The sequence below is a fragment of the Dipodomys spectabilis genome, unplaced genomic scaffold (genome assembly GCF_019054845.1).
Source record: "Dipodomys spectabilis isolate Male_0828 unplaced genomic scaffold, ASM1905484v1 ptg000018l, whole genome shotgun sequence".
In the NCBI taxonomy this organism is placed as follows: domain Eukaryota; kingdom Metazoa; phylum Chordata; class Mammalia; order Rodentia; family Heteromyidae; genus Dipodomys; species Dipodomys spectabilis.
Genome location: NW_024870695.1, coordinates 22,789,561 through 22,816,475, shown reverse-complemented (window position 1 = coordinate 22,816,475; position 26,915 = coordinate 22,789,561). Strand labels below are relative to the sequence as shown.

General features: G+C 52.4%; 1 protein-coding gene across 3 annotated transcripts in view; it reads right to left on the bottom strand.

The window, feature by feature from the left end:
• The window catches only part of Sdk2 (sidekick cell adhesion molecule 2), a 230,419-nt gene that overhangs the window by 59,218 nt on the left and 144,286 nt on the right, over positions 1-26,915 (bottom strand). For all 3 annotated transcript variants that reach the window (XM_042674176.1, XM_042674174.1, XM_042674175.1), the window contains 12 exons: positions 26,751-26,884; positions 20,366-20,477; positions 19,015-19,205; positions 18,858-18,941; positions 16,650-16,844; positions 15,454-15,570; positions 13,239-13,406; positions 11,574-11,676; positions 3,541-3,717; positions 3,087-3,223; positions 2,423-2,570; positions 726-866 (listed from right to left, as the gene is read on the bottom strand). In XM_042674176.1, coding sequence (XP_042530110.1) covers positions 726-866; positions 2,423-2,570; positions 3,087-3,223; positions 3,541-3,717; positions 11,574-11,676; positions 13,239-13,406; positions 15,454-15,570; positions 16,650-16,844; positions 18,858-18,941; positions 19,015-19,205; positions 20,366-20,477; positions 26,751-26,884 — 1,707 coding nt within the window. The remainder of the gene's footprint in view (positions 1-725; positions 867-2,422; positions 2,571-3,086; positions 3,224-3,540; positions 3,718-11,573; positions 11,677-13,238; positions 13,407-15,453; positions 15,571-16,649; positions 16,845-18,857; positions 18,942-19,014; positions 19,206-20,365; positions 20,478-26,750; positions 26,885-26,915) is intronic.

Genomic DNA, 26,915 nt, shown 5'->3' with positions numbered 1-26,915 from the left:
GTTTCCTGCCGAGCTGGCTTTGAACCATGATCCTCAAATCTCAACCTCCTGAGTGGCTAGGATTATAGGTGTGAGCTACCGGTGCCTGGCTTTGTTTTTGTTTTTTGTCGGTCATGGGGCTTGAACTTTGGGCCTGGGCGCTGTGCCTGAGCTCTTCAGCTCAAGGCAAGCGCTCTACCACTTGAGCTAGAGCACCACTTCCTGGTGCCTGGCTTGGCAACTTTTTTTTTTTTTTGTCGGTTGTGGGGCTTGAACTCTGGGCTTGGGCGCTGTCCCTCAGCTCTTCAGCTCAAGGCTAGTGCTCTACCACTTGAGCTACAGCGCCACTTCCGGTTTGCCACTTCCGGTTTTTCGAGTGGTTTATTGGAGATAAGAGTTTCTCAGACTTTCTTGCCAGGGTTGGCTTTGAACCGTGATCCTCAGATCTCAGCCTCCTGAGTAGCTAGCATTACAGGCGTGAGCCACCGGCACTGCCCGGCATTGGCAACTTTCTTTAAGCTTAAGATTATAGGTATCTTCACCCAATGATTCCTGTTGTTTTCCATGACTGTCACAGCCAGAAATTCTTCTAGAAGCCTAACCCAAACCCTTCCTGCCACAGCATGCACCTTTCTTGTTAGAGATGGAGACTCTGCCATGAATCTGCTGTGTTTTCCAAGGCCATTCCCAGTGTTAGTCCATCCCCACCCTTGCTGGGCAGCCCCTGGTGTAGAGGCCCCACCTACCTGATGAGGTACCCTTTGAGGACCCCATTCTGATGGCTCTCGGGAGGAGGCTGCCACTGGATCATGATGGACTGGTTGGTGCGGCCGCTGGCGATGACATTCTGCGGTGGGGCTGTGGGTGGTTCCTCGGGGAGGGAAATCCTGCACCAGAGACCCACAAGAGCCTGTGACTCTCACCCTTCGCCTCTGAGGGCCATACAGAAGTGTGATGGGTCCTGCGGGGATGGACTCCACCCTGCTCTGCCCCTGGATAGGATTCTGCACACTTGCTGTGTGCTTCTGGGCAAGTCACTGAAAGTCTCTGAGCAACGCCTGCTGGATTGCCTAAGCAGCACATTTCTTTAAAAACACACACACACACACACACACACACACACACACACACACACACCTTGGTTTCCCATTTGTGGAAGAAGCTGTAGTTGGGGATGCTGTGGGCAGAGCTGGTCCACTACTTTAGAAGTGGGGATACTGGACGCTTCCTTTTCATTCACTGGCCCACTGGAGGTGGGACCTTACTTTGGTCCCTGTATCTGACCAGCTGAGCACCAGGCTGGGTGGGCCTGGGGTGAGCATGAGAGCCGCAGGCCTCCCATCGGCCTCTTGGGCTGCCTCTGATACCTCCAGGGTACGCAGTGTTTGAGCAGAGCCTATTTTTTACATCGCTGACACTTATCCATTAAAAACAAAAGTTAATTATTTTTGATGGATGTCTTTCCCCTTTTCGTTTATTTGTATGCTTTTGATCTGTGATGGATAGCTCTCCACAAAGTACTGAGATGCCCTTGGTTTCGGAGAGCCTGATGCGACAGTGATTTAACCTTTATTCCTGGTGACTCAGGGCCATCAGCCGGGGGGTTCATTAGACAGGTGACTTTGTGGTACAGAGAATCCCAGGGTGGCAGAAGGTGGGGGGTGGGCAGGGTCCCCTGCACCTCAAGCCCCCCACTACTGGGATTCTATGGCTTCCAAAGGGCTGAGGCTATGGGTGTTAGATGTGCCTTCCTGGGTGCTAAGGGCATTTTTTTGTTTGGCTGGGATTACAGGCATGGGCTACCATGCTGGGCCTGGAGGGCATCTTTTGAAGAGCTAAGTGCACAGCTTTGGTGCGTGTGATCTCTGACCTCTCTGTGATGGCCTCTTTGGCACTAGCGATGGTTGCTTGTTCTACCAGCTGAGCTGGATGGAATTTGCATTCTCGTAAAAGGCTGTGAGATGCTTCAACATGGATCACCTGTTGGTCTTATTTTTCAACGTTCATCATGTAATAAAAAGCTTTGCTGGGACTTCCCCAGTGTCTGGCAGGAAGCAAGGCACTGGATGTGGAAACCTGAGGAGACACTACAACTCTCTGGAACTTTCTGGATGGCTGGAAGGCCCAAGGAAGTAAGGTTTTGAGTCTACATAGAACATCAACAGTAGGCATCTCACTACTTGGTTCACGTTTATCACACATCATGTTTTGTCTACAGCACTCTGCCTGGGGCATCTTGCTTAATCCCTGTTATATCCTTGTAAGTGTTAACACCCTCTTCCACAGAGAGGGAGACTGAGGCCTCTGGGGTCAGAGAAATACCCAGCCAGAGCATACACTGCAGCTCAGCCCTGCTCTCTGGGCTAGATCTGAGGCAGCCAGTGTCTCCTGTAGCCCCTGCCCCAGATGGTGTGCCAGATTTCCCCCCCTCCCCGTACCTTACCTGTCGGTGTCCTTGCTAAACTGTCCTCTCCCCACATCGTTGACAGCACAAAGTCGGAACTGGTAGGACCGTGCTGGGACCAAGCCCTTGACCATCACCGAAGTGGCTTCAGGATCCACGCTGGCCAGGAGGATGGTCCAGGGAGCATCTGCAGAGATGGGAGAGGGAGGAGAGGAGGGGTGGGTGGGGGGCTGGATGGGATGGGATTCCCACCCTGCATTTCCACGAGGGGGTTTGCTCTGGCAGGAGAGTGAGTGCTTTGCCCTTCCTGCGTAACCCCTGTGCATCCTGGGTCTCATGAGCCCACATGACCAGGGAGAAGGCGGGAGTTGGAGGGAGCTGGAGGGAGCAAGGGCTCATGGGACCGGAGATGCCCTTGTTTTCCCCTCTCATTGAGGAGCTCTGGGCAGTCAGATGATTCTCATTACTTTTGGAGTTTACAGCTGCTGCTACTGGGTCAGGTCCGGCATTAAGCACCAGCTGAGCGGTATGGGACAGGTGGAGGCTGTTTTCCCCTTTAGAGAGGAAGCTGGGCTGCAGGGGGTGGGATCTGCTTGGAGGCCCAGGACTGGGGACTGGAGGGCACTGAGACTCTAGCCCAGCACTGACTTGCACCATGTGTCAGCGATGAGCAGGGTACCGGAGGGGACAGAGGAGTCCTTACTATTCTCTGACATCTCCAGGACGTAGCGGATCAGGGGGCTGTTGCCGTCAAAGGGCTTGGCCCATGTCAGGTTGATGGCTCTCCTCTCCACCATGCTGAGCATTGCCACGGGATGCTCCGGGGCGTGGGGCAGCTGCCTAGAAGAGATGCGAGTGGAGGGGCCACAGAACATGGCCTTCTGCTGTCCACCCGGAGATTCTTCCCGCCGGAACGGATCTGTCTAAGCCTTGCTTGGACCCCTGCTCCTGACGGAGGCCTCTCAGAGCTGAGGGGGAGGCAGAAGGATACATCCCCAAAGGATGCTTAGGGCACATGGTGGATGAGCAGGACAGGCCTGGGGTCATCCATGATCCTGGGTGCTGACAAGAAGCTGGCTGAGCCATCTCGGTGCCATTGCTTTTTTGACCCGGCTGGCTCTGAGCCATCCTGGGGCCACTGCTTCCTCTGTCCTTACCTGACTCGCAGGTGGGCACTGCGAGAGTCATTGCCGCCAGCCGAGAGCACCCTGCAGGTGTAGGTGCCAATGTCTCCGGACCATGTCTGTGAGACGTGCAGGGAGCCATTCTTGTCCAGGCGGACACGGGGATTGTTCTCCACGGCCAGGGTGGCCCCGTCCTTCTCCCACACATACCTGTAAGGAGGGAGAGAGAGGAAATAAAGGGAGGTCTATGGGGGGGTGGGCCTCCCCCAAAGTTTGTCCTGGGAGGACAGCACCCAGGATGGGCAGGGTTGTAGTGGCGATCAATCCACAGGGACTCTTCTGGGGATGGTTTTGGCCAGGCCAGACACTTGGCCTGGGGAAGAGCATGTGGGAGGTGGAGAGTCTGGACATCCATCATTCATTCCTATAGCGCACTATCCATCAGTCTAATGCAGCACATCCTTCGTGTTTATTTACACCTTTGGTTCAGGTCTGGGTCAAAGCCACCATGTTGCTTTTGGCTGGGTGCCTTCGCCACCTAGCCAGGCCAGAGCTGGAGAAAGAATGAGAAGTTTTCCGCACAGACCCTGCTTGGAATTAGTTTTATGAGAAGGATCGTTAGATCAATGCAACTGGGTGACAAATTGACTTTTGTGTCCAGAAAATCGCTTTTGTTTTGGCCCATCTGTACAAAGGGGGACTTGAAATGTCTTCTCTGGGATTGTCCTGGAGGGAATACAATCATTATCACAGTTGGCACACTCCGAGGGCCAGCTCTGTGGGAGCAGAATGTAGGTCACCCTGGTTCTTATTCGTGGTGAGTGAGGGGTCAGGGTGGAGACCAGCCACAGGCTCCTAGAACAGTGATATTGTGATATTCTGAGATATTCTAAACAAAATACCAATTAAAAAAAAACACAGAAATTACGAAGAAAAAAAAATATAAGGTGAGCAGGCGGGGGAGAAAAAGACAAAGGAAACTTGGAAAGTTTTCCAGTACCAGGAACTATGGTAACATGACTCCATGTGTGCCTTCCAGACTTTTCTTCCCTTTGTAAATAGGCAGGCAGCAGATCACAAGGTCACTTTTCTGGAGTCAGATGCCTGGGCTGAAGTCTGCCTCTGCCCCTTTCCCCGCTCCTTTCCAGCTTTGTGATCTTGGGTGAGGTTACTTAACCCTACTGTGCCTCATTTTCTTATCTGTATACGGGAATAAATCCCACTTCCCTTACAGAAACATGGAAAGCAGTCACTACAAGTCAATCTCCAGGATTTTTCCTAACACAGCAGATTTACATCAATGATTCTAGTGACTTATCAACTACCTGGATAACCATCTGCCCAGCCATCACTCATGCTTCGGTCCATGTGTCCATCCATCTGTCATCCATTCCCTCACCTATCTATCCATCCATCCATCATCTCTTTGGTGCCATTCATCTAACATCAATTGATCCAGTATCCATTTACCCAACCATCCATCCACGCATTCATCACTATCTACCCCTCCCTCCCTCCATCCATCATCCATTCACCCACTTAACCACCCATCTATCCACCCATTTGTCATCCATACCTCCATCTATCATTTATCCATCCAGCTCTCTTTCCCTCCTACCTACTGTCTCTCCTTCCATCCCTCTTTCTTTCCCTGCATTCATTTCTGTATCTGTCTCTGCATCCACCCATGCCTCTTACATACATATATCCATCCATCCATTCATCAGTATCTCCCACTCATCTATCCCTTTGTCATTCATCCACCCATCCATCTATCTATCCATCCATCTATCTATCCATCTATCCATCCATCCATCCATCCATCCATCCATCCATCCATCCATCATCTATCCATCCAATTCTCCTTCCCTCCTACTCACGGTCTCTTTCTCTTCTACCCCTCCCTCTTTCCTTCCTTGGTTCCATTCTCGTATCCATCTCTATATCCATCCATGCCTCTTACATACATGTATCCATCCATCCACCCATTCATCACTATCTCCACACCCATCCATTTGTCATCCATCCACCATCTATCTATCTGTCCATCCATCCATCATCTATCCATCTAACTCTCCTTCCCTCCTACTCACTGTCTCTCCCCCTTCATCCCTTTTCCTTCCCTGCATCCATTCTTGTATCCATCTCTTCATCCACCCATGCTCTTACATACATGTATCCATTCACCATTCATTTGCCTACCTATCCACACATGCATCCATTTAACTATTATCCATTCATTTTTCTGTCCATCCACTGATCCTCAGCCAACCAGCCAGCCATCATCCATCATCCACCTATCCATCCATCATCTACCAACCATCCTTCCATCCATTATGCATGCATCCATCTATCCATCTACCATTTATCTACCATCCATCCAATCACAGACCAACTAGTGCTTCCATCCACCCTCCAACCATCATCCAAGCACCATCCATCTATTCATTTACCCACCCATCCACCTATCCATCTACACATTCATTCACTTATGCATGCATGCATCCATCCACATGTGGACACCCATCATTTTCCTCTCAACAAAACACCCCATATTCTTAAAAAAAAAACAGAGGCAGGGTGTTTTTAATATAGTTAACTTGCCATTTAATTGGCTTCTTAATGGTGGAAGAGCAGATTAGTGCCTTTCTTCTGCTACTCTAGTTCACGATCTGATGAACATCCTTATGTTTACATGCTTTCCAAAGCACTTCCTCAAGGAAGTGAGTTAATTTTTATGGCTTTAAAAAATACACATCTACAAACATATAGCAGTAATCACCTTCCCTTCACCTCCTTATCTAGAAAAGAATTAACCCTGCTTGTATTTGTGGGATGGGCTGGATTTTCCTTAAAAGCAAATTTAGTTGCAGACAGCGAATTCCTGCTTAAGGACCATCTGTGGTGCAGGCCTTCTTGGCTTTGAGATGTGGTGGTTTAGAAAGCATCTACCTCTGTCTTGGAAGTCCCTGTGCCAAAGCTACTGAATTTGAATCTAAGTAGTGGGTCTTAGGATCTAATAGAAACACAGAGGGACAGAAGAACAAGTTAAACAGCACCGGAAAGTAGCTAGCCAAATCCAGAATGTGGGATAGTCTACCGTGGGGTAGGGAGGGCTGCCAGCAAAGTATTGTCCACTGTGTGCTTGCAAATAAAGTTTTATTGAAACACAGATATGCCCACTGGTTGACACATCATCCTTGGCTATTTTTGTACTTAGTCCAAGTGAGCTGAGCATTGGTAATAGAGATGCCATAGCTTTCAAAGCTTAAAAGCATTACATGCTACAGAAACAGTGTCCTGACCTTGCCTGTCCCAACAAATCGGCGACATGAAAACAAAAATGTAAAAAAAAAAAAAAATAGAAGAGATGAAAATAAAGAAGTTCTTTCAACAAAAGGTGCCAGAGCAACAGGATAGCTACATGTAAAAAAAAAACATTAACTCCACACAAAATTAATTCGCAACGGCCCACAGAGCCAGATATAAGATGCAAAGGTCTAAAATTCCTGGAAGATAAGAGAAACATGTAGATGACATTGCATTTGGTGCCGACTCTTCAGATCCAATACTAAAGGCAGGGTGCATAGAAGAAGGAATTGAGAAGCCGGATTTGGCTAAAATTAAAAACTTCTGCTCTTCCTGCAGATGCTGTCAAGAGAATAAAAAGAGAAGCCACAGACTGGGAGGGGAAAAAATGTTTGCACAACAAATATCTGATATAAAGCACTGTTATCCAAAATACCCAGAGAGCTGAAAAGTCAACCCTAAGAAAACAAACATCCTGATTGAAAAATGGGCTCAAGTCCTTGACAGACACCTCCCCAAGGCAGACACTCAGAGAAGAAGGCAAACGGCCTAGGAAAAGATGCTCCACAGTCCGCCATGAGGGAGAGGTAAGAGAGAGCAGCCAGGAGGCCCAGAATGGCTGAGCTTACGGAAGGAACTGACATTGCTGGTCCTGGCTTGGGAGTGCATGTTCACTCACTCACAGCTGGTGAGGGGAGAGGCAGAATATACCACCTTTCCAGAGACAGGATGGGTGGTTTCTTGCAAGACTAAACATATGCTTATTATTACCTTTCCATAAAGAAAACTTAAGAAAAAGCAAAGAGGCTGGATGCTGATGGCTCACACCTATAATCCCAGCTACTCAAGAGGCTGAGATCTGAGGATCACTGTTCAAAGCCAGCCCAGTCAGGTAAGTTCCATGAGACTCATGTTCAATTAACTACCAAAAGGCTGCAGTGGGGCTGTGGCTCAAGTGGTAGAGCACCACGGCTGAGCAGGAAAGTGAAGGGAGACTACCCTGGCCCTGTGTCCCAGTACCAGCACACACACATGAATTATTTATTGACACTGGAGGAGAGGCACGATAGGATTTGAAGAGAAGAAGCAGGTTAAGGAATGGTATATTTCTAGTTCTTCCTAAAAAAAGTGGCACCCGGGGCTGGGAAGTTGGCTCAGTGGTAGAGCGCTTGCCTTGCATGCCTGAGGCCCTGGGTTCGATTCCTCAGCACCACATAAACAAAAAGAAAAAAGCCGGAAGTGGTGCTGTGGCTCAAGTGGTAGAGTGCTAGCCTTGAGCTGAAGAGCTGAGGAACAGTGCCCAGGCCCAGAGTTCAGGCCCCACGACCGGACCCAAAAACAAAACAAAACAAAACAAAAAGTGGCACCCTAATATTATTCTCGACTAGGCACAGTTCTGTTCCTCATTACTATTATTTTTGGCTTAGCTACATTTTCTATGTTTTTTTCCTAAAATGTAATGACCTCATTGTATAATGAAGATAAACATTTCTATTCATATGAATAATGCTAAAATGGATGATTTCAGGCTTGGCTTAGATCTGGGCTTGGATACCAAATGGAAGTGTCGTTTTGGGGTTCTTTTTCACTGGTAGTCTGTACCTCAACCCCTGTGGCCTCACCTCTGAGGCATGGCTTTATAATGTGTCACTCAGGATCGGGTGGCTGGCACTAATGCATCACCTGGTCGTTCACATCCTTTCTAGGCTGTTTGCTCAGGGGATCCTGGTATGTTCGGAAGCTAGAACAGTACCCTCTTCCCTTCTTCCCTCCCTCCTTCCTTCCCTTCCTTCTTTGGACTCAGGATTGAACTCAGGGCCTTGTGCTTGCTAGGCAAACGCTTTACCATATCCCCATTCTTTCTTTCTTCTAGTTTGTTTTTCCAGACAGGGTCTCATGCTTTTGTCTGGGTTAGCCTCCGACTAAAATCTTACCTCTGACTCCTGAGTAGCTAGGATTATAGATATTTGCCACTACGCTCAGCCTACAACAGGTTTTATATTCTGGACACATATTAGAACCACCTGGGAGCTTTGAAAGTGTTGAGATTCCCCCCACGCCCAATGTAGCCCAGGAAGATGGAGGACAGAAGGACTCCCCTCAGAACTACACAGGCCTAGAGGGGAGATGTAGGTCTGGAGCTGACAACCAATTTGGGAAAGGGGGTGAGAGATCAATTCTTTTCTTTTTTCCCATCTTGTTGTTGTTGTTGTTGTTGGTTGTGGGGCTTGAACTCGGGCCTGGGCGCAGTTTCTGAGCTCTTTTGCTCTATCACTTAGAGCCACAGCGCCACTTCCAGTTTTTTGAGTAGTTAATTGGAGATAAGAGCCTCATGGGGACTTTTTAGCTTGGGCTGACTTCGAACTGTGATTCTCAGAGCTCAGCTTCCTGAGTAGCTAGGATTATACGGGCACCCGGCTTTCTTCCCATCTTATAAAGATTGTTCTAGGTGGTAAATTTTGATGGTGAGGGCCCATACAGGAAGCTGCCATTTGTAGGATGTTGCAGGGAACCCTCAAGAGTGAACAGAGAGAACAAGAAACTTTTTTTTTTGGCCAGTCCTGTAGCTTGAACTCAGGGCCTGGGCACTATCCCTGAGCTTCTTTTGCTCAAGGCTAGTGCTCTACCGCTTGAGCACTACTTCCAGCTTTTTCTGTATATGTGGTACTGAGGAATTGAACCCAAAGCTTCATGCATGCTAGGCAAGCACTCTATCACTAAGCCACGTTCCCAGTCTAGAACAAGAGACTTCTGAATCCTTTGGTTCTCCAAGACTTAGTTGAAGAGGACTAAAACTCGTGATCCTTTTCCAAATAGAAGTGGACAACACTTTTATAAATAAAGTATTGGTTTAAAGTGTTACTGAGGTAGTGGCTCATGCTTGTAATCCTAGCTACTCAGGAGGCTGAGATCTGAGGATCCTGGTTTCAAAGTCAGCCCAGGCAGGAAAGTCTGGCCGCTGTGGCTCAAGTGTTAGAGCAGTAGCCTTGAGTGAAAGAGCTCAGGGACAGTACTTAGGCCCTGAGTTCAAGCCCCATGTCTGACAAAGATAAAAGAAAAAAGGGTTCTGAATGAACATAACTTTTTGTTGTTGTTGTTGTATATAGTTTTCCAATTTAAGGAGCTAAAAGTGAAGCTACTGCATGTTTCCAGTCTGAGACTCACAGCAGTGAGCCCTGGGTTCTCTCCCAGGACCTGTTCACACTTAGGATATTAATGTTTTAAAGAAACAAGCCCAGGATAGAGTATAATCTGTTTCATCTGCCACTGGCAGATAAATCAGGGCTCTTGTTTACATTTGGGTTGGCAGGTGGCCATTTTCCTAAAGGTCAATGCTGAATGGGAGTTTTCTCAATGTGGGATGAGAAACCTGTTCTCTGAAAGTCCCTGTTGGTCAAACCCTAGAGTCCATTATGAAACCTGTCGTGTGGTCACCTTGTCTGTAGTGTGGTCGGCACACTGACCTCTTCTCAATGACCACCAGATGGCGCCCCAGGACTTGATTGCCTCTTGCAGCCAAGGGGAGGCCATTTTTTCAAGAGGCCCCATAGCCTTTCCAACCTCCATGCCCAGAGTATGCCAGAGGAACTGCCCAGTGGTTGGAGCAGCATATGCTGGGCATCTCCCCTTCTAAATAAGTTACATTTGTTTCTTGGCCTTCTGGAGCTTATGGGAATGAACCAGGGGACACCACCATCCTGGTCTCTTTTCATGGGGTGGAGTGGGGCATGTAGTCTGGGTGTCTCTACCCACGCTTGGACACATCCTGGCATTTACACCTTTCTTGGCTGCTTCTATCCACAGCTTCTACATTGGCATCCTGAGCGGAACTGAGTTCCTGGAGGCCAAGTTCTGTGCCCAGGTCTCCGCTTCCCCTCAGGTGTATATGGGGGGTATCCTCAGCTCGGGTACTTTCCCCTGTCATACTCCTCTGGGTGGATCATCCCCTGGGATCAGCTCCCGCCTCAGCCCCCTGGGGGAAGGACAGTCTTCTGTGAATAATAAAGTAAGACCTGAAGATCTGCCTGCACGATTAACCAGAGGGTCTAAATTGTGAAGAAGTTATAGCCATGTCTGAGGCCACAGACAGCAATTGGGAGACTCCATCCTGAAAACCTTTTCCCTGCTTCTCTCCCTTCTCCCTTCCTTCCTTTCTCATTTTCTAAGTCTCTTCCTCTTTTCCAGTCCCCTCTTGGCCTTTTTCAATTCAGCCCTAAGTAGCTTGGCCCACAGGTATTTGTTCACTTATTATTATTATTATTTATTATTATTTTGTTTGTTTTCCTGGGGCTTGAACTCAAGGCCTGGGCACTGTCTCTGAGTTGTTTTGCTCAAAGCTAGCACTCTGCCACTTTGAGCCACAGCACCACTTCTGGGTTTCTGTTGGTTAATTGGAGATAAGAATTTCATAGAGTTTTCAGCCTGGGCTGGCTTTGAACTGTGATCCTCAGATCTTACCCTGCTGAGTACCTAGCCACTGGCACCTGGCTTAGGTGTTCGTTTATTTAGCATGCTGGGCACCCTCTCACCCCTGCTCCTGGCCCTGTGAATGGCCCCCAAGGGTGAGGCCAGGCCCCAGTGGTCACACCTACCTCCATGTGGCCACACCTATTTCTCTGTGGCCACACCCACTTGCTGCAGCCATTCCCACCTCCCTGTGGCCACATCCACCTCCCTGTGCAGTGGCTGCTGGTCTGCGTGCCACCTGCTGCTACTCTTCTGGCTCTCCCTCCCATCTTGTCCAGAGTAATGAATACCTGATGGTCACTCGGGGGTCGTGGGTCACTCCGCACACCATGGAGGCCTGTGTCCCTTTGATGACACTCTGGTCCTGTGGGGGCCTGGTGATGCGAGTCCGAGCTGCAAGACAGGTGGACGGCGTGGTGAGCAGGAAGTGGCCTGGGGCCATGATTCAGGCCATGTGCCTGGGTGCTGAGGGTGGGCCAGGGCAGAGTCTCACACGGCATGGCTACCACAGTGAAGGTCCAGAGGGCAGCCTGTAATCCTAGCTACTCAGAGGCTGAGACCTGGAGCATGGAGGTTTGAAGCCTGCCTGGGAAGAAGCGTTTGCAAGATTCCATGTCTAATCAGCCAGCAAAATGCCAGAGTCTGCTAGAATACCGGCTGTGATCAGAAAAGCTGAGCAAGAACGTGAGGCCTTGGGTTTAAGCCCTGGTACCAGCACACATATAAAAACAGGCAAAGCTGGGCACTGGTGGCTCAACCCTGTAATTCTAGCTACTCAGGAGGCTGAGATCTGAGGATCGCGGTTTGAAGCCAGGCCGGGCAGAGACAACACCCAGGCCCTGAGTTCAAGCCCCAGGACTGGCGCGCGCACACACACACACACACACACACACACACACACTCAAACCCAGAAAAGGCCAGGTGCTGGTGGCTCATGTCTGTAATCCTAGCTACTCAGTAAGCTGAGATCTGAAGATCATGGTTTAAGGCCACCTCAGGCTGAAAAGTGTATGAGAGTATTATTTCTAGTTAACTAGCAAAACACCTGGAAGTGGAGGTGTGGCTTAAGTGGTAGAGTGCCAGCCCCAAGCTTATTAATACAGCCAAGTGAACTTCAAGCATGAGGTCCTGAGTTCAAGGACCAGTTCCAACACAAAAAGAGAACCTTACTCATGTAACTGTAATCCCTCTGTATAGTATTTTTTACACATATATATTATCTATCTATCTATCTGTCTATCTATCTATCTATACTATATATAGTAAAAGAAAAAAAAAACAAAGGAAAACTCCAGAAGGATTATAAAGGACTAGATGCCTCTGGGAAGAGACTCATTGCTCACAAATGAGGGGATGTAAGGGACAGGGAAACAGAAAGCCGAGAATGGCCGGAGTCAGCTGTCAGATCAAGCCAGGTTAACAGGGTCTACGCATGTCTCAGGCTGATGGCTTCTGCCCAGACCCCAGGGCTCAGCCTGGACAGGGGGGGACCCCAGGCCCATCAGGGTGAAAAGCCCCCTCAAGCACCTCACTCCAGGCTGGGGTGGGCGGGGCAGTCTGGCAGGTGGCTGTTGAGTAAATGAGCTCCCTGGAACGGGGCCTTGCCTGCCTGTGGGGTGGCATACTGTCTCTGGTTTCCTGGCATCACAGAACTTTCTAGAGTAGTGGTGACAGGGGCTGTCTGGCCCACAAAGCCAAAAATATTTAGTAGCTGGCCTTTTGCAGGAAAAAAAAAATGCTGATTTCTATTCTAAAATAAACCAAGTGAGCTCTGTGATCACCCGAGCTCTCTCAAGTTGGCTCCCAGGCGGTGGAGGGCTCTTCGCCCCCTGGTCCCTGGCCTCTGAGTTAATTTGTCACTGTCCCCCTGGCTGGAGGAGCCCCACCTTGCATGGCTGCAGCTGGTGTCCTCGGCACCCAGGGAGGAGCAGAGCCCCACCCACCGCGACACTCACCCCACACCACCAGGTCTGCGGAGGCCTCGTCCACCCCGCGAGAGTTGGTGGCCAAGCAGGTGTAGGTGCCCGCATCCGAGATGTGCGTGGGGCTGACCAGCAGGCTGCCCGACTCCAGCAGCGTGAAGCGTGGCAGCTGCACGGAGCCGCTGGCCAGGATGCGCTCTCCTGCGGAGACATGGGGCGGGGTGGGGATCAGGTCCCTGACACCCTCCCCTGCTCCCTCATGGGAGGTTGTGCGGGTTTGTAGAATGCAGTGGCGGCAGCCAGGCCCAGCCTTGCCCAGGCAGGAGACAGACTGGCGAGGCGGTGATGGGCATCCTGCCGCAGGGCACGACAGGACAGGACAGGACAAAGTCACCTTCTGGGGAGCCAGGACAGTGATGGATGAGGCAGAGGGGAGGGGTGAGAGGCGGGGTGGGGAGGGACAGGGGCTGTGGTAGAACAGGCCTCATGTATGGGGACAGGGAGGGGAGGCTGAGGGTCTGGGCCATGTGTGTGTGGGGGAATAGAAAGAGACAGAGGGAAAAGACAGAGACACAGAGACAGAGAGACAGAAAAGGAGAGAGAAACAGGAGAGTGGTAGAGACAGGCAGAGAGACAGAGGGAAAGAAAAGACTGAGCACAAGAGGGACGAAGAGAAAGAAAGACAGAGACAGAGCAAGACAGATAAATGCATGGAGATACAGAGACAGGAAGTCACTGAGAAAATGAGAGAAACAGACAGACGAATGGGAAGGGAGTAAGAGAAAGGAGAGAGAGAGAAACAGGGGTGAGGGGAGGGAGAAAGACAGAACGGGGTAGAGAGAGCTAGAGCGAGCATGCTAGAGACACAGAGATACACAGGGATGGGGAGAGGAGAGAGAGGGGAGGGAGGGAAAGGAGAGAGGGAGAGAGAGAGAGAGACAGGATACAGGCTGTGGCTGTGCAGGCTAAGTCCACGTGTTTGTCTGCAGGCTTGGCGTGTGCATTTCCACACGTATACGGCACACTGAGTCAGGGATGTGTCAGACGTAGCCAGGTCTCTGGATCCTGGATCTACACCTGCTTCAGTTCCACAAGTATATACTGGGCACTGCCGTGTGTTAGGCTCTTGTGTGAGCCCTGGAGAGACAGTTGGGGACCAAGCTGGAACTCCTGGTTCGGGCAGGGGGAGGGACACCAAGTCCAGGTTGGGATTGGGGGGGGGACGTGGGCACACGAGCACACCGCGAGGGTGGTGTTGGGGGCTCAGATGGTGGAAGCATCCCGGGAATGGGTGCTGGTGGGCAGCTGCCCGCAGCCCTGAGCTGCCTGAAGGAAGGACTGGCTCCTATGGACCATCACCCTAACAATGCTCATTACCACAGATCCTCTGCTTCTTAGTCTTCATGAGGTGCCCCAGACACAGGGCAAGGCCTGCATATGCATCTACCATCCAGGCTCCGTGAGATATCCCAATCCACAAGTCTCCCCAATTTCCCTCAAGCGTGACGCACACGGCTCACGCCTATCATCCTAGCTACTGGGGAGGCTGAGATAAGGAGGATGGGGGTTCCAGGCCAGCGGAGGCAAAATGTTCTTGAGAAACACTCCCCCTCATCCCACCTCAACCAATAACTGAGCATGGTAGCACATGTCTGTCCCCCCCCAGCTCTGTGGGAGGCTGAGATCAGCAGTTTCAGGTCAACCTGGGCACAAAACAAAAGGTTCTAGAGGACACCCGCCCTCCACCCTCTCAACAGAAAACAACAGTTGCCTGCTATCCCCGCTCTCACGGGAAAATAAATAGGAAGGTTGAGTTGTCAACAGGAGGATCTCAGTCAGGCTGGGGTGGGGGTGAAGGGGTGGGGGTGGGTGGGGAGAGGTGAGATGCTACCTGGAAAATAAAACTGAAGCAAAAAAGGGCCAGAGGCATGGTTCAAGTGGTAGAGCTCCTGCCTGGCAAGGGTGAAGCCCTGAGTTCAAACCTGAGAACCGCCAAAACAACAACAGCAGCAAAAATATCTTCCAGGACAGGGGCAGATCTTGGAAGATGCAGAGCTGGGCCTCAAGCCCAGGACAGCAGCACGCATTGCACCCTGGGATGTGTACAATGGCCTCTTGGGTTGTGCAGTGTGCAAGCTTCTCAACGGCCCCTGGGGAACCAAGGGCTGGCTGCTCCCCAGCTTCGTCTTTAGGATTCTTGTAGATCCTCATGCCGCTTCCCCCCTAAATGAATGTCCACTCCTTCTACCTTTCTGCCAAGTGATGGCCGGCCGGGGTGCCCCCGAGGTCTCACACGCCAGGACCACCGACATGCCGTCGATCACCGTGCTGTCCAGGGGGCCTCTGGTGATATTGGGGGCGATACCTATAGACAGACAGACAGACAGACAGAGACAGACAGAGCAGGACCTCTTAGCTACCTGGAAGCGCCAGACAGCAGGCCAGGGGCTATGTGTCCACAAAGGGACCTCATCTTTCCTCTCCCTTCCCCTGGGGTCCCAGACCAGGCCTGGATCCCTGGGCCTCCCTCCATCCAGGGGGAAACTGAGGGCCCAGAGAGCAGCTTACACCCCCGTGACAGGGGGTGGGGGAGACTCATCCTTGAGGCTCTGAGTCAAAGGCAAGAGCAGTCAGGAACTGGCCCAGCACCGGTTCTCGTCTCTGGAAACCTGAGCAGTTGTGGTCTTGGGGTGGAGTTGACTGAGCCCTCTTCAGGACCCACGGGCAGACCCAGAGGAGCTGGGCCCTGGTTTCTTATTGCGCTACTTCTTTTTATTGTATTTTATTTTTTTGTGGGTCATGGGGCTTGGCACTGTTTCTGAGCTCTTTCTGCTTAAGGCTAGTGCTCTGCCACTTTGAGCCACAATGTCACTGCTAGTTTTCTGGTGGTTCATTGCAGATAAGAGTCGCAGTGCCTCCAACTGTGATCCTCAGATCTCAGCATCCTGAGCAGCTAGGATTATAGGCATGAGCCACTGGCACTTGGCTTAGCACTCCCTCCCTCCCTTCCTTCCTATCTTTGTCGGCTGTGGGGCTTTAACTCTGGGCCTTGGTGCTGTCCCTCAGCTCTTCAACTCAAGGTGAGCACTCTACCACTTGAGCCACAGTGCTACTTCCAGTTTTCTGGTGGTTCATTGGAGATAAGAGTCTCAGGGACTTTCCTGCCCAGGCTAGCTTTGAACCCTGATCCTCAGATCGCAGCCTCCTGAGTAGCTAGGATTACAGATGTGAGCCACCAGCACCTGACAGCACTCTGTTTCTTAAAGAGCCTGAGGACTGCTGGTAGCCAGGACCTTGGGGACAGCTCCATGGGTGTGGCTGGCTAGTGCCACCAGGCTCTGAGACCCCAGGGCTAGGCCTGCACATGGCTCCCACAGGGCCCTGGGCATTTGGGGCACTGCCCCTGGGCAGTGGCCCTCAGGGTCAGGCATGGAACCAACTTACTGGTGACAGCCAAGTAGGTGGAGGTCTGCACCTCTCCAGCCGCGTTGCGGGCGAAGCACTGGAACATGCCGGTGTCATCGGGCACCAGGCTGCTGATCTGCAGGCCGCCGTCGCCCCGCTGCCTGTAGCGGCTCAGCTTCTCCACCTCCACCACGGCCGCATCCTTGTACCAGGTGATGGAGGGGGGCGGTACACCTGGGGGGGGGGTGGCACGGAGCGCCCTCAGCTGCCTGCCAGGGAGACCTTGCACAGTTCTGGTTTCTAGAACTTTTTCACAAGTGTGACTTTCACTTTAGGGAGTTATAGGAGGAATGCCATGAAAATGGAAAGCTATGAGATCAGTTAACCTGGGCACTGCTGGATTGGACACGTACTAAAATTAATTAATGGCAGTGCTGGGGTTTGAACTCAGTGCCTCGGTCTTGCTAGGCAGGTGCTCTTGTCACTGAGCCACGCCTTCCTTCCTGTTTTGCACTCGGCATTTTCAGGATTGGGTCTTGCTTCCTGTGCAGGATGCAGCTGGGCTGCAGCCTGGCTACTTTAGGACTCCCATCACAGCCGGGATGGCCGGCGTGCTGTCACCACACCAAGCGGAGGCTCACAGGCCGCTCTGCCTTGCCAGCCCAGAACTGTGATCCCCCTATCCTCAAAGCTACAACGGCAGGCTTGTTCCCCAGCATTCCAGCTGGGGGTTAAGAAGAGGTCCTGAGAACTTTCCCCTTGGTTGGCCTTCAACCTCTATCCTCCTTTTCTCAGCCTTCCACGTAGTTATGATTATAGACTTGAGCTACGAGCGCCTGGCCAAATTAATTAATTAATTATTTTTTAAAACTTCAGTGCTTAGCAGAGATTTCCATGTACTGTCGAAAACTCCCAGTGGAGGCTTTTGGTCCCCAAACTGATCTGCCCACCGAACGGGTGTTGGGGAGCAGGCAAAAGGGGCCACTGTCCCCATGGAGGCCCCGGCATTGGCTTCCTCTGTGGGCTGTAATAGAGGTGCATGGGGCTCCCTCATCCCTGAGCCTGGCATGACCTTCTTAGAGGTGACCCCAGCTCTACTCCCCTGGGTCTCTGCCCAAATGTGACTTCCCCCAGAAGTCCCCACAGTAGCCTAGGAGCACCCCACAACTCCCTTCCCTCCCCAACCCGCTCATCCATTGCACAGCACACATCTTGGAGCCCAGGCTATGTCTCGCAATAGATGGCGTGGGGGTCATTTAATTGGCAGCCTCTTTTCTCTCTTAGTGGTTCATAAAATAACGAGGCATCACCCAGCCCTCGGCCTCCTCCGTGAGAGGAAAGCGGGCCTCTTAATTTGCCTATCTGTTTTCTTATCTGCTTTGCATGAACGTAAGTTCTAAGCCAGGTGCTATGGCTCATGCCTGTAATCCTTGCTGCTCAGAAGGCTGAGCTTTGAGTCTTGAGGTTTGAAGCCAGCCTGGACAGACCCAAACCAGGGGACTCTTATCTCTCATCGGCCAGCAAAATGCTATACTGGCGGTGTGGCTCAAGTGGTAGCATTCCAGCTGTGAGTGCAAAAACTAAGCTGAGTTCAAGCCCAGATACTGGACACACACTCATGAAAAGGAAATGTAAGTTCAAAACCAAGAGGGATTTGGTTCTTTAGTTTATTCTTACTTCCTGGCACCCAGAGCAATAGAGGTACAGGGACAGAAGGCATTCTTGGTGAGTGAGGGTCTCTTTGCCTTCTCTAGTGGGGGCCTCAGAAGGCATCTGCCATACTGTTCTCCCCACCCCCACTCCCCAAGCTGCATTCCCCCCCCCCCCCCCACTTTCCTTCTCTGCTTAGTAGAGTCTAAAGGAGAGAGGCTGGGATAGGAAAGGCAGCAATTCTCCACGCCTGTGACCCCAGGGTCAGGAGATGGAGCCCCAGGATCAGCAGCTGAGACGAGACTCCCAGAGACACAACACACCCAGGCCTCTGAGTTCTGGCATCTCCGCGATCTGGCTTTGTCCACCCACTCCCAAATGCCTGGCAATTGGTCACCCGTCTTGCAATGATGGTCATTTGGGTTCACTTGTAACCCTCAAGTTGAGGGCTGATTTCTAGCCTGGGATGATGGTAATTTGCTGCCTCCCGGGCCTCCTCGTCTCGTTCAGCCTGATGTCTGCTGGGGTTTGCCGGTGTGAGGACAGGGCTGGGAGAGGCTGGGGGTTCTCATCCCCTCCTCCCTGCCGCCATGTTACCTTTGGCCCGGCAGGGGATGTCCACCACCTTCTCCATCTCTGCGGTGACGTGTCTCTCGGGCTCCTTGGTGAACTGTGGAGGCTCTGGGGGGGGGGGAAGGGAGGGGATCAGCCGTGCTCCTTGAGATCTAGCCACCCTGATCCCCCCTCAGCTCACCCAGCACTGAGAGGTAGGCGCCCCGGGCCACGGGGCGCACGCTGCTGCTCCGGAGTACCGCCTCACACTCGTAGTAGCCGGCGTCGCTGATGGTGGGGTTGGTGATGGTGAGCCGGCGGCTAAAGTCGCTGATGCCACTTGAGATGGGTACCCCGTCCTTCTTCCATACCACCTGCAGCTTGATCAGGGGTCTGTGGCGGCGGTGGGGTGGAGGAGGGGGTGGGGGAGAAGTGGGCTTTGGTGCAAGGCTTCCCGGGGGTGGGGCAGGCGCAGGAAGGAACGCTGGGTGAAGATGGCTGGTCCCGTGATCTGCTCCCACCCCACTTCTTGGGTATAAACTCTGGGGCAGGTTCCTAAAGGGCTCCAGGCCTCAGTTTCCCCATCTGTAAAGTGAGGGAACTGCGCCCATCTTGTGTGGCAGGGGGAGGGGAAGTGTACTAATGCAGGGTGCTCGGAAGCCGGAGCTTGGGACCCCCCTGGCCTGATTTTCCCCTCTAATCTCCCTGGGTACCAGGCCTCCCTCTACCCATGGGCAAGGAGGTGACCACAGGCATGTCACATACTAAAATCTGGAGACAAGAAACAAGGATGGACAGACAGACAGATAGACCCTCTCACTCCAAATTGTTTTCCTCCAGTTTTAAGAGAGCAAGGGCTAGGCCTATAATCCTAGCTACTCAGGAGGCTGAGAACTGAGGATTGTGGCTTAAAGGCAGCTATGGTGAAAAAGTTCATGAGACTCTCATCTCTAATTAACTACCAAAGAACTGGAAGTAGAGCTATGGCTCAAATGGTTGAGCAAAAAAGTTCAGGAACAGAGCTCCGGCCCTGAGTTCAAGCCCCACTATCAGCCCAGAGAGAGAAAGTATGTGGAGAAAACGTTGGGGTAAGTCTAACCCCACGTCCCCTAACCCTGGGACCAGGGGCAGAGCTTCCCAGAGCTTGATGATGTTAGATAAGCTCTCCTCTGCAGGACTTCTCAGGGCCTTTAACAGGCATCCTGGCTGTCTCTCCTGTACTCATGAGATACCCAGTCTCCATGAAGTATGTGTTCAGAAACCCTGGGACAGGCATCCACTTTCCAGGACACCTGACTGGAGGTGACCGTGGATCTTTCACCTGAGTCCCCTCTGGTGACAGCTGTTGCTCTCTGTGGGGTTCAGGTCCGGCGGGTGTCAGGGCTCAGCTGAGGGACTCAGGCCCCTGGCAGGGCCTTGTGTCTCAGCTGTGGGCTTGGCCAGCTGGGTGACACAGGCAGGCGGCTTATACCCTCCCTGGATGGTGGGTGGTGGTGGTGGTAAAACACCTGTGTTGTGTCATTGTGTTGGCAGGAAGGGGTTGTGCCACCCACCTGGCATTGGCCACACACTCCAAGGTCACCTCGGAAGTCCCGGTCACCACGCTGGTGTTCCTGGGCGGGACGATGATGGTTGGAGCGATGGGGTCGGCAGGGCCCCCGACATCTGTGGAGAGGTCAGGGATCAGCTGGCGGTGGAGACCAGAAACCTCATCCCTGCCCAGCCAGACTGGTGCCATGCCAGGGCTTTGTCCTCCTGGGGTGAAGACAGAAGCTCTGGGCCGACCCCAAAGCTGTATCTCTAGACACTGACCCAAGACCCTTACTTCCCCCTTTCCTATGCTCCTGGGGGGCCCAGCTCAGCCCTCCCTCATCATCTGTCCTTGCTACTGCCTTCCAATGCTTCCTCTCTGCCTCAGTTTACCTTGCTGTTAACCATCTCACTGTCTGCCACCAGAGTGCAAACTCTCCCTCGTGAGTGGAACCAGGCTCCCTCTCCCAAATTCATGTCTGCCTGTCAGCTGCAAGTATGGACAATGTGGATGGAAGAGGTGTGAAAGAAGCCACAGGGGCCAGAGGGCACGGACATCACAGGAGAAGCCATGTGGAGACAGAGACTGGAGATAGAAAGCAAGGAAGAGAGCGGGGCGCTGGTGGCTCACACCTGTAATCCTAGCTACTCAGGAGACTGAGATCTGAGGATCATGGTTCAAAGCCAGCCCGGGCAGGAAAGTCCGTGAGACTCTTATCTTCAATAAAAACCACTAGAAAACCGGAAGTGGCGCTGTGGCTCAAGCAGTAGAGCGCTTGCCTTGAGCTGAAGAGCACAGGGACAGCGCCCAAGTCCAGAGTTCAAGCCCCAGGACTGACAAAAAAAGAAAAAAAGAATGCAAAGAAGGAGAAAGAGAGGGAGGGAGGAAGGAAGGGAGAAAAGAGGAAGGAAAAAGGGAAAGAGAGAAAGGGGAAAGGAAGTAAGAAAAAAGGAAGAAAGGAGGGAGGGAGAGAAGGAAGAAAAAGAAGAAATGAAAGAAGAAGGAAGAAGGAAGAAATGGAGGAGAAGTGAGGAAGGAAGGAAAAAAGGAAGGAGGAAGGCAGGAAGAAGGAAAGAGGAAGGAAAGAAGAAAGAAAAGAAGGAAGAAAGGAAGTTTCTGGACTGTTCACATTGGGGTGCTGGCATGTCTTTTGTCTTGTTCTTGCTTTTTTTTGGTTGTTGTTTGTGCCAGTAGTGGGGCTTGAACTCGGGGTCTGGCACTATCCCTGAACTTTTTGGCTCAAGGTTAGCACTCTTCCTCTCGAGCGGTGGCTCCACTTTTGGCTTCTTAGCAGTTAACTGGAGAGAAGAGTCTCATAGACTTTCCTGTCTGGGCTGGCTTTGAACTGCAATCCTCAGCTCCTTCTGAGTCACTAGCATGACAGGTGTGAGCCACTGGCGCCTGGCTCATTCTTGTGTTTTCTAAGAGGCACCAGGTTCTTATCTTTGTGGTCCACGTGGAGACCCAGTATTGGCAGAAACTTCGATATTCTCTGTACACTTGCTCCATCGCTCGTAAAAATACAACCTACAAGGACTTTTTCCTCTCACTACCAATCTATCTTAGTTGGCCACTTTCCCAGAGACCCTGGAGGCAGCGGGGCACGGTGGCCTACTGCTGGGGTGACAGCAATGAGAGGTCCTCTTGGGGGGCCAGGGAAGGGACTAGCTGCAGCCCCATGACTGTTTAGGCCGCTCTAGTCAATCCTGGATGTGTTTCCTAGCTGAACTTCGGGCATTGTTAGAAAAGGCTTGGGAAGAATGGGAATAAAATGTAAAAATAAAGTAAAATGAAGGGGCCAAGAAAGGAAGCATATAAAGTAGAATAATTGCAACAATATAAAGCCTCATGTAGGTGCCATAAAGAGCGATCGGATTGAAAGCTGCTGATATAGCTGCACCCATAAAACTGTGCTCTAAGTTGTTTATGACGTGCTGGCCGCTCAGGTAGCATGGGCCAGATTAATGGGGCACAAGGAGGAGACAGACAGAGCCTGAGCCAGAGTGCGCTCCGCTCCGCCAGGTAAACGCCGTCCCTGGATGCAGGTGGGCAGAGATGAAGGGAGGTCCCCTGGGTTCTGGCCGTGTCACTGGCTCAGGGCGGCATGGAGGGGGAAGGGACACCTGCTCAAAGTCTCCTGGGTCAGTTCCAGGGGCCATCTGCAGGGCTGGGGGTGGGGTAGGTGGGCACATAGGAGCTGGGGATTCTGTATCCAGGGAGGGAGGCTCTGGGGTCTAGGAAAGCCTGGCTCAGAGCTCTCTCTGTCTTCCGTGTCCTGGGGGCAGGGGTGGGGTGAATTGGGGGGGATTACTTCCTTCCACTGTGCCTCAGTTTCCTCAGGCCCAGAATGAGCCAGGGTGCCTGTGGTCCACACCTGTAATCCTAAACCACTCAGGAATCTGAGATCTGGAGGACTGCAGTTCAAAGCCAGTTGGTGGAGAAAAGTCTGTGAAAGTCTAACTTGAGTGAAAGGACAACAAAGCTGGCCTGGAGGCACAGCTCAAGTGGTAGAACATGAGCCATGTTGAGAAAGCTGAGCGAGGTCCTGAGGTGAAGCCTTGGTACCCCCACCCCCACCTCCACAGCCACACAGGACCACGTGCACTCAACTCTCCTCCTCCACCAAGATGGCAGGGTCTGCGTTCAAGGGGGAGGGAGTCCCATCAATGCTCACACCTTTAATGACTTAAGGAGGGAGGGGGTAGGGAGGCTTAGCAGGTTTGGAGTGAATGCTAAGTGCCCAATACATAGTAGTTGCTCAATAAATGTCTGTCTGCCCAGGCTGGAGGGCACTGTCTGTACCTCCCTGGGCCCAGTGCTGGATCCCAGGGCTGAGACATGGACAGAGAGTCCGGCCCTCTGCTCTCCTTCTGAGCCTGAGTGCGGTGGTCAGGTGTGGTGAGAGAACCCTGGGTTCTACTCCTGAGTGTGTGTGTGTGTGTGTGTGTGTGCGTGTGTGTGTGCCATTGCTGGGTCTTGAACTCAGGGCCTCGCATTCCCCCCTCCCAGCTTTTTCACTGAAGGATGATGCTCTACCCCTGGAGCCACAGCTCCACTTTGGCTTTTTGCTGGTAATTGGAGATAAGGGTCTCATGGACTTGTCTGCCCAGGCTGGCTTTGAACTTCCATACTGAGATCTCAGCCTCCTGAGTAGCTAGGATTACAGGCGTGAGCGCCCAGCCTTGAAAGCCATTCCTCCTCGGCCTTCTCAGTCTGTAGAGTGTAGATAATGTCCAGTCCGCAGAGGACTGCTGCAGAGAGGAGACTGAGGGACATAGGGTGCCTGGTGCTGTCCCAGCATCAGAGTCCTCAGAGCAGAGGCTGAGGGTGTGAGGCCAGGGTGGCGGCGGACGTCGGGCTCCCCTCTGCAGCACCTCCTGGCTGTCTGGCATTCTCTCTCTCGGAGGCCCATCCTAAGTCTCTTTCCTTAATTAGGAGCTTTGGGACAGCGAGGCACCCAGTGTGGATAGACAGAGGCTCACGTGGGCGTGGCCTTCCTTGTATACTGAGGCCAGGATGGCCAGAAAACTCTTGGGCCTGAGCAGGGTGAGGCCACATCAGGGCCCGGGGCATACGCCTGCAGGTAACCCTGCTGGGAGCTGGAGGCTGAGACTTAGGAGGAGGTCACTCAGCCTGAGTCCCAGTGGGGAGATTGGGGGTGAACAGTATTTTGGGAGAGAGGGGACTAAAAGCCCAGCTCTGAAAATCACAAGTAACCCAAGCAAAGCAGGGGTGTCTTTCAGGAGAGCCGACAGGGACTGGGGCTCTGGGGCAGAAGGATGAAGGGTGGACCTTTACTGTGACTCCTTCTCCCAAGGCCCCTCCCACTCCTGGCCTGGGCATCACTACAGATGAAGAAGCCCAGGCTGGGGACCGTGGGACTCACCTGGCCACAGGTGAGTGAGGCCAGGGCTGTTAGCTCCTCACCCAGACAGGCATGCTGGGACATCCAGCTCCCAGCTGTCCTGACTCCCCCAGGCCACAAAACCCACCCGATTCAACGTGGGGCTACCAGCCACCTGGGCCTGAGGAGCTCCTGAACTGTGGCTGTGCCCCTTTGAGTTAATAGATTTCATTTTAGCTAATTTACATCCCCAATTCAGTTATTAGAACCCTTTTTAAGTTTGCGGGAAACAACTTGGGCATCAGGATTCTACCTTTCCAGCTGTAAATTTTTAGGAAATCTAAATACGGCTCACGTATTCCAGATGAAAATCCGGCATCTAAATTGAGATGTTCTGTAGGTATCAGATACACACCAGATTTCAAAGACTGCCTTATGCCAAGGAAACCTGGTATGAAATATCCCATTAATATTTCCCACATCACGGGTACGCTGAAAGGCTATTTCGAATTCATTGGATTAAATAAAAAAATATATTAATGAAATGAATTCCACCTATTTCTCTTTGTGAAAAAAAATGGGGTGACTGGAAAATTTACAATTGTGCCCATGGTGCATGCAATTCACAAGTCAGTACAGCTCTGGTCCCCAAGTGTGGGCCCTCTCCCCCACGGGACTCTGAGGGCCCTTGTGGAAATTATGGGGGGATCCCCATCCTCTCTAGTCCCCATCTCCAAGAAGTAAGGGTCCCCCTGGGACTGCTGCTGATCCGATCTGCCCTGACCTGAGCAGACTGGGGTGGTGGGTGGGAAGGGAAGGAGAGGGGAGGGAGAGGCGGGCCTAGCTCAGGTGAGGTAATAGGGGGCTGTGGAGCCAGCAGGGGGTGAAGTAGCAATTGCTCCTCATAAGTTGGTTGACAGGCAGACAGGCGGGGGGAGCTTGTGTCAGCACCAGGAGCTGGGTTTTGAAGAGCAATCACTTGTGGGAGGGGAAATTAACTAAAAATCAGTTGATTCTGCTCTCAACGTGCAGCAGAAACTGACGGGCCCTGGGGTGGGAGAGGCAGAGAGCTGCAGGAGGCTGGGTAGACTGAGTGGGGGTGGGGAGGAGGGGGGAAGTGGGGTCCTGCCTGAATTCCCTGGGGCTGGCTAGAGGGGTGAGATGGTTTGGGATGGAGCAGATAGCAATAACCACCCTGGAGATGCAGACACTGGAGGTCACACCGGGCAAGCCCTGATTGCGGGCTCTTGGGGTAAACTGAGTGACCCAGGACTGATGCCTTGCTTTACCGCTATGACCTCTTTTAAAAAGGACTGGGTTTGCCTTTGGGGAACTGAGGCAGGAGGATTGTGAGTTTGGGGCCCACCTGGGCTCAAGAAAATAAAAAGGAAGAAAAGATGGGTGAGATCAGGGTCATTGAAAAATACTTGCTGCCTGAAACAATTACTATTTCTTGCCAGGTATTTGGTGGTGCACACCTGTAATCCTAGCTACTGAGGAGGCTGAGCGCTGAGGATCGTGGACCAAAGCCAGATGGGGGCAGGAAAGTCCATGAGACTCTCATCTCCAACTCACCACCAAAAAGTCAGAAGTGGAGCCGTGAGTCGTGATAGAATGCCGCCTTGAGTGAAAAAAACTGGGCTCAGGAGGCCTAGGAATGGGCATCTGGGCACCTGGACACTGGCAGAGAGACTGGGATTCGGGGCCAGGCATGAGAGAGCCTCGGCTCCCCTCATGTTGTCAGCATGTGCCAGGGTGACCAGAAATGATAAATGAGACTTGCTTGGGAGCTGGGCTGGGACAGATGTGGAGAGATGAGATGAACATCTGTTTCTCCCTCCCCTCCACCCCACCCACCACATACGTGGAAACTCTGGCCCTGTGTACGTGATTCACAGCCTGAACGCACCCAGCCACCTGCCCGGCCTTCTCTACCCGGGGGATTGCAGGCTTGGGGGAAGGGCCAATCCTTCTGGGAGAACTGGGCCAGGGACAGGAGGGGAGGGAAAGGGGGGCAGGTGTGGGGGGGTATCTCTTTGCCAAAGGTCACTGCAGCAGGCATTCTTTTATGAGCCTCTCGCTGGGTTCAGGCCCTAGGCCTCTCTCTCCTGGGGAGGCTGGGGGCAGTCTGAGGATGGGCAGCTTTGGAGGCCTGGGGAGAGCCCGTGTCCCTCCCTTGGGGACCTCCTTGCTCCGAGCAGAAACAGCGTGTTTGTGTGCCAGCTGAGCAGAGGTCACTGTACTTCTTTAGGAAAACCGGCTTCTGATCTCCTGGGGGTGCTCACACCGGAGCCTGGGGGTGAGCTGGAATCTACACACATGCACGCACATGCACATGCGCACACACACTTGCGGGTGATCTTGCTTACAGCCAAGCTGAGCACCCCCACGCCCCCACTTCTGGTATGGGATGAGCAGCGTCCGGAGCGCAGCTCTCCCTACACCTCCAGCCCTGCTCCTCCTCCCGGTCCCCACCATTCCATCTTCCCAATGGCCCTCCAGAGCCCCATTCCCTAGATTTAATGACTTGCTTGGTGACAGTCCGGGCCCTGGGCTTACTCACTCTCCACAGCGAGAGTCATGGGCTGGCTGGTCTTGTTGTCTCCGTTCTTGTCGTTAACCGCCTGCACGTAGTATCGGCCTGCGTCGGGAGCCACGGTGGACAGGATGACAAGCGTGTTATCCAGTGTGATGGCTCTGCCAAGAGGGGAAAGAATCTTTGGACGGG